Below are 10,671 nucleotides of genomic sequence, written 5' to 3'. Positions count from 1 at the left end.
GTAAATTCCCATTTTGTTACTCCTTGCAAAGAAAGTCTTAGAGCAGGGACAGGAAACAAGTACCAGGCTCTAGCACTTCAAAACTTCTCATGTAACTAAGATCAATATTTATTCACTCACACAAACACCAGGGTAAGGTGTCATACCTTAATGGCCTCCACACGCGACAGCAACGTCCTCAAGGTCACCCTCAGGTCATCAGAAAAGCTCATAAATTCAATTCAAAACTTTCATTTGTATATATATATTTAAAACAACTGAAAAAGACTCTATTTACAAAATGAATATTTACAAGTTCAATATTCAAATAATCATATTACAAAATAGAACTTTATTCTGGTCTGATATCAGCATGAAAGAAAATATCTACAAGGGAGACAACCCCAAAACAATAACCCACTCCCACTGAATCTATAAATATAATCATGAAACCTCCACAAAAGAGTGCTACTATGCATGATGCCCGTAAATAAATCATCCAGTTTTCACCAGGCAAACCAGAGTCAGAAAGCATGAGGAATGATCCACTTAACTGGGTACATAACTGGGTACAATGACCACCTCATCTGCTTTATAGTTTGTATGACCAGCAGGAGGGACTGTTGATCTGGGTGCCGTTGTACAAAACAACCTTAGCGCTACGACTGTTGTAAGTCTATGTTAAGATATGGGAGTTACAATCACCTCAGCGCTAAGATCGCTTTGTACCTGCCTTATAATCCCTGTCCTAGTATCAACATAATGGCTAATATAGAATCCTTAGAATGCATTCTTTCCTGGCAGTGATTATACATAAATAAAGCCAGTCTGTTGTTCCGTATTTGACGTAAGAAGCACCCACGGTGCTCTCAAGATTATCACAATGAGTATGCTGTCATAGAGACCTGTAAGCCGTCAAGTCCAGGCCAGACAAACAAGTGGTTGATATCATGAACACAATCCCACGCCATCCACATGGTATGATGACACACATCACCTGACCAACTGATCCAGTTAAGTAGTCTCTCTCAACAAGCAATAGATGCTGGGAACCTATTCTAACCCATATCCAATGCCTTAGATGACTTACACTGCACCACTCATATGCCCAAGATATAACACAGATGCAATCTCATTAAAATCAGATCTTAGTTCTCGCTACCGCTAAACAAAGATCTCAAGACATCCCATTAGGGGTGCGTCGCTTACCAGATTATGAAAGTGACACTCGGAATGTGATTTCAAATCATGCAATCTCGAAAACTTTAACACGGAGGAGAATTTGTCAAAATGTGCTTCGAAGCGTAGTCGCCAATTTGAAATTTGTGCCATAAAGCACGAGAAAGCTGCCTTCTGATTGGTCATTCCATTGCTCGGTCAAAGTTCACGCAAGGTCGGTCTGACGTGACCCGTATTGGGATGTCCTCAGATCTTTGTTTAGAGGTAGCAGGAACTAACATCTGATTTTAATGAGATTGAACACAGATGGTATGTGTACCTGTTCTATCCAAAGATCCCATCGGTAGCTATGTGCAGTGCTCACATCATTTCAAGGCTAAACACAAAGCTGATTAAATTCTCCTTCAATGAATCTCCATAAGTCCCTCCATTGAACATTTTACTTAATATATCTTCTTATTAATGGGTAGATATGACCCCGTAATCATTTTCCTCCAAATATTTAGAAAGGAAGTGTATGACGGGGCCTCGGACAGAAGATGATAGTTTCTTGGGCCCTGGTTCCTATCGTACTTCAGATAAAATGGACATCCTTCATCGAGAAACATTTTGGGTCTCATGGCTCTGTACTGCTTGTAAAAGTACACAAAGCATCTGTTTGGGGTCTGAGGCTTGGCAAACACTTTCAGGGAAAAACTGTTATTTATTGGGCGTTCTAAATATTCCTGCCCTTGTTCATTGGTCTTCAACAAAAGATCTCCCCATTTCATGCCTAGGTGCTCTGCAGGCCGTCTGATGGCAAAGTATTTGGAGTTTAGAAACCACATAGTGTTGGTGAGGGTTTCAGGACTGTGGGCACCAAGCTGGCTGGTCTGGAACAACGTCTCTATGTCATTATCATCAACAGGAGAATGTTTCTGGGCCACAACCTTCCCACCTTCACTTATCTTCCTCTTTAGATAGTCTCGGCAAGACTGGAACGGTCTGTCCTTACTGATGGAGTATGGATAGCCAGCATCCTTCAGAAACATGTCCAGATGAACCTGCACATTTTTCAACGTCCTGGCATTCAACTCTCGTCCATCCATCTTCCTTGCTTCCTTGAAATAGTCTAAGAGCAACAAATTCAGTTTCTCTGGGGGAGTTGAAAGCAGATCAACATCTATGCCTGCCCTGTCAAAATGAAACCTTCGGAACTGCTTCACGGAGTTCTTGACCACGTTTAGTGTCCCCGGGCTGAGATTGCTCCTCTTTGTTGTACCGCCATAGGAATCAACTGAAGCAGCTCCTTGAGATGCAGCAGCAAAACCCTCTTCTTCCATGGACACTGGAGAATCAAGTTCATTCTCAAACAAGTCTAAGTCTATGATGTCCTCGGGTTCGGGTGCCTCAGGGCAAACCACATACTCATCGACACTTTTGGAAGAAGTTTGAGGCAAAGTCACCTGTGCCTCTTCACTCTGAAACGACTGATCTTCATACACAGACTCTGTTTTGAAGCTAGTTTCTGAACCATAGGACTGAGACGTTGGTGCCAGCAGTGGTGTGTATTCATGATTAAAGTCAGAACCTTCTTTAGAGGTAGCTGCAAGCATAACCTGGGCTTGGTCAACTTCTGGAAACGAGGGTTTCATTGAGTGTGTACTATGTCTATGAGAAGTGTAACAGCTACTGTCATCCTGTCTGCTTACATCTGTGTTTCCCAAACAATCAGAATGGCCTGTTGTTTTGAAAGCCTGTGCACAGAAGCTCTCACTGACTACATTACCACTGCTCTGTAGTAGTTCACTGAGAAAATATCTCTCCTTCTTCATGTTGTCGATCTCCACACACACATAGCCACTGACCTCCACAAACTCACTGAAGTTCACATGATTGTGACATTCTCTTTGTATATTTTGCAAAAGGGATCTGAAAAACTGTGCCGAGTGTTCCTTCTCCATAGTGCTGTCTGGTAACCTCCTGGAAAGACACAAAATCAAGTAAGTGTTTCATAAAATCAGATATAAACATTAATACCACCAGAGACACCAGACTAAGCGCAATGACCCAGGCTGAATGAAGAATGAAGCTTGAAATCCTGGTTACAACATTGGTTTAATGCCGGTCTGAACAGTATTTCAGTTATATCAGGGCATGTCTGCCAAATGAGACGAACGTCCAGTGATACAGCACATAGACATTTACCAGTGATCTTGTGTGGTCATTTACTGATTTCATTTACTTCTGTATAGGCCAATTTTTGGAATAACCTTTCAATTTCAATTTTAAAATCACCTCGGAACAAATGCAAACACTTGTTTTTTGTAGTCACAGACATGTTTTTGAGAAACAGAAGAGTTGTGAGACAGACATGATATCGCGCTGGAAGGCTACAATATCATGCTGGAGGGCTATGATATTACTCTGGAAAGGCTACGATATCACGCTGGAAGGCTACGATATCACGCCGGAAGGCTAAGATATCACACTGGAAGGCTACGATATCACGCCGGAAGCCTACGATATCACGCTGGAAGGCTACGATTTCACGCTGGAAGGCCATTATGTCATGTCATAATGGACAATGTCATATGCATAATAACGCAACATGCTTGATGAGCGGAAAAAAATGTAAATCGTTGTTCCGATAAAAATTAATATTTAATTATTGTAGTATCCATTTCACAAATCCGAATGGAACAGTTTTGTTGAGAAAAACAGATATTTATGAACATGATCAAGGCCGGTATGTGATGAAGAGTCTGAAGGATTACCTGTTTACTGCAATCACTCACACAACGACATTCCAACATCTACAACGCTGGCTAATGCCTCATTTCAGGATGTAATTAAGTTACAACACAGCAATTCTGAGGTCATGATTTTATTGGAGCAATACAAATATGTCCACCATTTCAGAATGGTATTCATTCATTTTCCGGCATTAACAAGAAATAGATTGCTCAACTTTGGAAACCCTTTTAATTTCCCATACTGTCAAATTATTCACAATAAAACATAACATTTTTGTGAATCAAAACAATAGTTCATAGTCATGATAATCATGATACTTGTTTTTCACACCAAACAACAGTTATATAAGTGTGTGTGTATATAAATAACTGTATATATATAAATATATCAAACCAATTACTAGTGTGTGGATTCAGTGAACATTTTAACCACAAGGCTACCCCAACACCCCTATATATACAAACAAAAATATCTCAATCCACACACTAACAATTGGTTTGATATTATTCATTCCTTGAGTTACAAACCAATCACACCTTGTTACAGATGCTGTAGTACATATATTTAACAGTAGAGTTAGCCAGGGGTTAAATATTGAAGGCCTTTGAAAGTCTTTTCAAAAAGGCCTTTAAAGGAGCTGAACATCGTATCGTGTTAAAGATTATTGCACTGATATAGCTGTGTGTGTGTGTGTGTGTGTGTGTGTGCGTGCGTGCGTGCGTGTGTGCGTGCGTGCGTGCGGCAAGCATGGGCATGTCTGTGTCAGTTTGTACTAGTCCGGACTAATGCTGATTAATAGTGCTAAGATATCATGCCACAGTTTAACATGCACAACCCACTCAGACACAGTATACTGACTCTGAACTGACCAGTCCTTGTTTTAGCCCCTGCGCGACAGGCAGGGTAACATCAAGTACAATCTATAACGTCTTTAGGTTTGACATGTACAAGGAATGTACCGCCAACCTCTCTGCATATGCTCAATCCCTGGGACCACATAGGCGGTCAACAAATTTTGGCCTGTGTGACTCATGAAATCTGTATCATGACCAGATGATGATAATTACCCTGCATAGTTTGCTACAAGTTTCTATAAATTCCCATTAGGGCTGGGATGGGTAACTCGGGTACTCGGGTACTTGGGTCGATAATGAGAAGGACCCGGGTACCCACAGGACTACCCGGACCTGTGGTTGGTCATGTGATAAATTGTTTAATGACAAAAATGATCTTGAACTACATGGTTACACTACAAGTCACCAATGTTCGCATTTCCTTCCGACTATGCACCCAGATTTTTATATGTTTGAATAAAGATAAAACTTCAGTCAGCTTCAGTGTAGGCATGACAAGATCGTTTTATATGTGTATCTAAATACATTTTGTCCACGGCTACAGTCAAACTATTCCCTATCGAACATTTTGTACCTATCTCTCGAGACCTACAGCGGGAACCTGGGTAGGGTCAGGTAATAGGTGGGTGGGTACCCGGGTAGTAAATTTGGACTTATCCCAGCCCTAATTCCCACATGGCAAGAGTGGAGAAGATCTATTGATTCTTGGTAACAGGACAATGTCTACATTGAAACAAGTTTCTACAGATTCCCATATGGCAAGCGGGGGATCACATGTACCATATTCAACGAGTGCGTATTATATGCAAATATATGAGTATTGTGTGCATTGATCAAACGGAAGGGGTGCTTATTAGGGTTGTTCCCTAGCCAATATATTAGCAAATATCGCCGTGGGAGCTTATTAGAACGGGGCGCTTAATTTGTCGAATACGGTATTGGTTCCTGGCAACAGGGCAATGTCTATCTTGATTATAGCGCCCTCACGGTTAACAGGCATTTCATAAAATTTCCCACTGAGTGACCTGAAAAAGTTGATATTTTCAATAGTGGTGCATCTCATGTGATGCGACAAACATAATACATGTACTTCACAAGACATCACAAATGTTTATCTTATATAATATCTACTTATTATCAATGATTATGTATTTTCTAACTGATCTTCTCTGAAATGAATAGCATGACTGAGGTGGACTGAAGGTGAATGAGTGAGTGAGTAAATGAGTGAGTTTGTTATAATGCCGCTTTGAACAATATTCCAGCTATATCAGGGCTGTGGGAGGAAAAGCTCCGAGTGATGCAGGTCTCAAGATTTTTTCCACTTTCCACCATCACGGGTATGGTGATGACAAACCTGGAAACATAATCAGGGTGAACCAGGATTCCAACCATAATCATAGGTTTCTGGTGTGCCGAAGGGACACAACTCTGCACAGTGAATTGTGACGCCTTAGACGACTGGGCCACCTGTTCCCCCGGACTGAAAGTTCAGGCAAGTGTTTCTTCATCCGAGTGAGATATCAATAACTTATCAGATAACTACAGTATTTATCAAATACACAATAAACCAGTATATATGATTTTCATATGACTTCTGCATCTTGTTTGTTGAAATATCGAGACAAACAACCTGCAAAACATGAAATAATTTTGATCTTACCATAGAAAATGAAAAATTACTCAATACTCCTGCTATCTGGCCAATCATTTCAAATTTCTTAGAAAACCTATTCAGTGTATTGGGCCCATTACATGGGGATAGTGAGAGACTGAATGTTATTTAATGCCACAATCGGAAAATTCCAGCAATATGACAGCAACATGAAAATCATCAAGTCTGGACCATCAAAACCTTCCACTTGAATGGGGTACTGGGGATCTAGTCAGCTCATACAACATGCATGGAGTACCTAACATTGAGAGTACCTCTTACAACAAGCATGGGGTACCTAACATTGAGAGTACCTCTTACAACAAGCATGGGGTACTTGGGACCTAGTGAGCTCTAACAGTGAGTGAGTGAGTTGGGTTTAAAGCCGCTTTTAACAGTATTCCAGTTATATTGCGGCGTGTCAGCTTAATGTGGGAGGAAAGCCCGAAGTGATGCAGGTCTCAGACGTTTACCACTTTGGTGAAACCCACGAGCACGGGTATGGTGCTGACAAACCTTGAAACATAATTGGGGCGAACCGGGATTCGAACTCACAATCATAGGTTTCTGGCGTGCCCAAGGGACGCAACTCCGCACAGTGAATCGCGGCGCCTTAGACGACTGGGCCACCCGTGCCCCCTTGAGCTCTAACAACAAGCATTGGGTATTGTGGACCAATAAAGATTTCAAATACCCTCTTGGTACCTGGAAAGAATATATCCACAGTTGGGATCCTAAAAGCCAACAAATGTGGACCAGGTGGTCACAATGTTTGACCTGGCTGATGGTGTCATCATACCCAGACAGTGTGGATCATTGCACATGCTGTCAATCACTGGTTTGTCTCATCCAAGTCTGATTATTTACAATTGTTGGGTCAAAATGTTATGTCACCAGCAGGAATATTTCAGCCATGTTATGACAAACCGCTGCAGCAATGCAGTAATACGTGATGACTATGGCATAAAACAACATTCACTCACTCCATGATAAAGAAGTGTCATCTCATTTCAGCTTCCTCATAAAATTTTCTTTGCCAACGGAAGACCTGCAGCTACAACTATTTTCCTCCATATGTAAGTAAAAGGCGACCACATCATCTGCTCGGGCAAGTACCACATGAACTGGGTCCCTGGAATTTTGTTGATCCTCAGATAAAAGGGAAACTCTTTATCTAACGTCATCTTGGGTCTTTTGGCTCTATATTGCTTATAAAAGTCCACAAAACATCTCTCAGGATCTTCCGGCTTTGCAAACACTTTTAGAGAAAAGGAACTGTTTATTGGACGTTCTAGGTACTCCTCGCCATCCTCACTGATCTTCAATACAATATCTCCCCACTTCATGTTGAAATGTTCCCCTGGTTTTCGTTTGGCAAAATATTTTGAATTTAGGAACCACATTGTGTTAAAGAGGGAGTCGGGGTTGTGTGCTCCGAGAAGGTTCTTTTGGAACATGACCTCGATGTCGTTGTCGTCTATCGGCACATGTTTTATACCAGCCCGGGTCTTCCCACACTCATCCTGTTTACTCTTGATGTAGTCTCTGCAAGGTTTGAACCTATCGTCCCTGGTTATAGAATACGGATATCCTTCTTGTTTCAAATACCTCTCAAGATACACTTGAGTGTTCTTCAAAGAACCCACTGTTAAGTCACTCCCATCCGACTTCTTTGCCCCGATGAGATAGTCCAGCAACAAATCATTCAGTTCTTTAGGAGGGGTGGCCATCAAATTAAATTCATGACCGGACTTCTCAAAGTGATACTTCTTGAATCGCTTCACCACAGATTTCAAGACATTTAAAGAACCTGGATTTGGAGCTTTCTGGTGCTTCTCGAGAAATAGCATGCTGGAATCAAATGATGTATTTGGTCTGAAATCTGCGAAACTGTGTTCTTGAAAGGATGAGGTAAAGTCAAGAGGGCTGTTCACCAGTTCATCATCAAACATGTCCAGATCTATGACTTCATCATCTGCAGTGTTTGCATCTCCTGGTTCCTGCGAGTCTCCTACATCCTCGGCAAGAGAGTCTGGCAGCGTCACCTGAATCTCACTGGTCCCGGAAGCAATGTTCAGCACGTCACCAGACGGCTCAGATTCCGAACTAAAGGACTGATTGCTGACCGATACTGGAGACTGGAGAGGAGTGCTTTCAGCATATCCCGACACCATCCTTCTCTTAACCCTGGGACTAGTGGACTGGAATGTACTCCGGTATGCTTCATCGGAACCTATCTCAGAGCAGGACTGACTCCTGATTGAAGTGGGCTTGTGGAGGTTGAACTGGCCGATGTCAAGTCCTGGTTTTCTGTCACTCTGTGACGAGCCTCCTTCATGGAGATCCTGAGTCACTGGAAGATGAGGTAGTACCATGGAATCAGAGTTTCCTCTGCTGGGGAAGACAGGCTGACAGCTAACTGAGCCAACACTCTGCTGACTAAACACTTTGACATCCTTGTCTATGGTGTCTCGAGGAGGTATCACATCTTTTCTTCTCATCTTTTCAGGAGGTTGTGACTGACCTTTTCCTGAGGTCATGAACACTTTTGTACAGAAGCTCTCACTGACCACATTACCACTGCTCTGTAGCAGTTCACTGAGGACGTATCTCTCCTTCTTCATGTTGTCAATCTCCACACACACATAGCCACTGACCTCCACAAACTGACTGAAGTTCAAGTAACTTCTACACAATCCTTGAAGCTTCTCTACAAAGGATGTAAAGAACTGCGCAGAGTACTGATCATCCATTGTCTCCCACGTTGTGCCTTCCAATGATCCTAGGAGGAAGAAAACAACTATGAGTTAGAGATTCCTTGTTATACCACGTTCATGGGTGCTGAGCTTAAAACTCGTCAAAACTTCTGTGAACTGGTGTGGCAGAAAGAAAATAAGGAAAAAATAACCGTATTATGTTTCGGGTCTTGGTCTGGTCACAAATGATCTGCCAATGCAGCTTCTGGTTTTTAAGAAGTTTAAATCTAAATATTTTTTAATGTAATTTTTATATGCCTTAGATGTTTTTTGCCTTCCACATTTAAGAATTACCGTATTCGACGGCCACTCTCAAAATTAGAAATAGGGGGCTCTTATTAGAATATTATTTTGGTGGAAAAAACAGGGTTAAAAGATAAATTTCGTGGTTTATGCTGACAGTCTGAACTGTTTATACGACAGATATATTTTTCGAGAATTTAATTGCCCATAATTAAGGGTGCATATAACACACGAGGGCGTATTATACACGAATAAATAAGTCTTGTATACATTGATCAATCGGAAGGGATGCTAATTGGGATTGTTCACTTGCCATATATTTGCAAATATCGCCGTGGGCACTTATTAGAGCGGGGCGCTTATCACGTCAAATACGGTATGTGGATATAAGGATATTTTATAAATCTAAATGAGAGAGAAAAAAACATCATTCTTGACCAATTTATTTACAAAAACAACTGCTGAACAACTTATTAAATAATGTGGCCTATTTAGGCAAAATACCAGTAATAACAAAACATTCTTTCAGTATAAAATTTTATTTTATTGACTCCGGTTCCAGTATGCATAAAATTTTCACAAAACATTTCAATACATCAATTCTGCTATGTATGTAAGGTGATAAGAGGTAAACTCTTAACCCTGCAGCCAGCGGTGAGAGTATTATGATAGAATCTTATACCACATTTTAAGCACGCTCTACCCGAGTTGTAATTGAACAGCGCCTTTGACGATCAAGGGGAGATAAATACATCCTTACCAAGGAACTCAGTATTGGGTCACGACAAAATGTCAAAAATCCTCATGCGATATGGTAAATATTGAAATTAAATGGGTGCACAAAACAAAACAAAACTTTGAAATAAAAATATTTCAACATGATTACCTTTCTGAGAGAAAATATATGCAGTTATCGCCGAAAACACTCAGCGATTCAACTTCGACGGTCCATCAGCAACATTCGGAATTCATCGTGTGTTTCCGTCAGTCACAAGCTATACAATTTGTTTGGTACAGGATATCATAAGTTTCCATACGAAGTTCCGATTGGACATTGTCCTCGCGAATAAACCTTATTAGCCATGTAAACGATCATACACAATTATAACGTATTCTGATTGAGAATATGTTCGTAAATCAGTTGAATGCATAGTTATATAGCATGTCGTTGATGTTTTGTGCCCACACAAAAGAGTAATGGAGATAATTGCAGATAGGTCATAATTTGTGTTATGAATATTCTGAAAGGCATGTTTTCATATGGAGCTGA

The 10,671-nt window shown here is 41.0% G+C and overlaps 1 protein-coding gene across 2 annotated transcripts; it reads right to left on the bottom strand.

Annotated features, from left to right (window-relative positions):
• Nucleotides 1-388: 388 nt before the first annotated feature.
• On the bottom strand, nt 389-10,366 carry LOC139452507 (transcriptional regulator QRICH1-like). 2 transcript variants are annotated; one of them, XM_071234010.1, is made up of 3 exons: nt 10,288-10,366; nt 7,386-9,184; nt 3,032-3,120 (listed from the first exon to the last, which is right to left on the bottom strand). In XM_071234010.1, exon 2 carries the CDS (start codon nt 9,153-9,155, stop codon nt 7,422-7,424), a length of 1,734 nt encoding a protein of 577 aa, XP_071090111.1. In that variant the 5' UTR covers nt 9,156-9,184; nt 10,288-10,366; the 3' UTR covers nt 3,032-3,120; nt 7,386-7,421. The 2 variants fall into 2 exon arrangements, with proteins under 2 accessions (XP_071090112.1, XP_071090111.1); XM_071234011.1 differs by lacking the exon at nt 7,386-9,184 and having other exon boundaries at nt 389-3,120.
• Between the last annotated feature and the right edge of the window lie 305 nt (nt 10,367-10,671).

Source organism: Haliotis cracherodii, unplaced genomic scaffold (assembly GCF_022045235.1).
Source record: "Haliotis cracherodii isolate W230 unplaced genomic scaffold, xgHalCrac1.p SCAF_9, whole genome shotgun sequence".
Lineage (NCBI taxonomy): Eukaryota > Metazoa > Mollusca > Gastropoda > Lepetellida > Haliotidae > Haliotis > Haliotis cracherodii.
The sequence above is the reverse complement of the archived record's forward strand: the minus strand, read 5'-3'. Positions and strand labels throughout refer to the sequence as shown.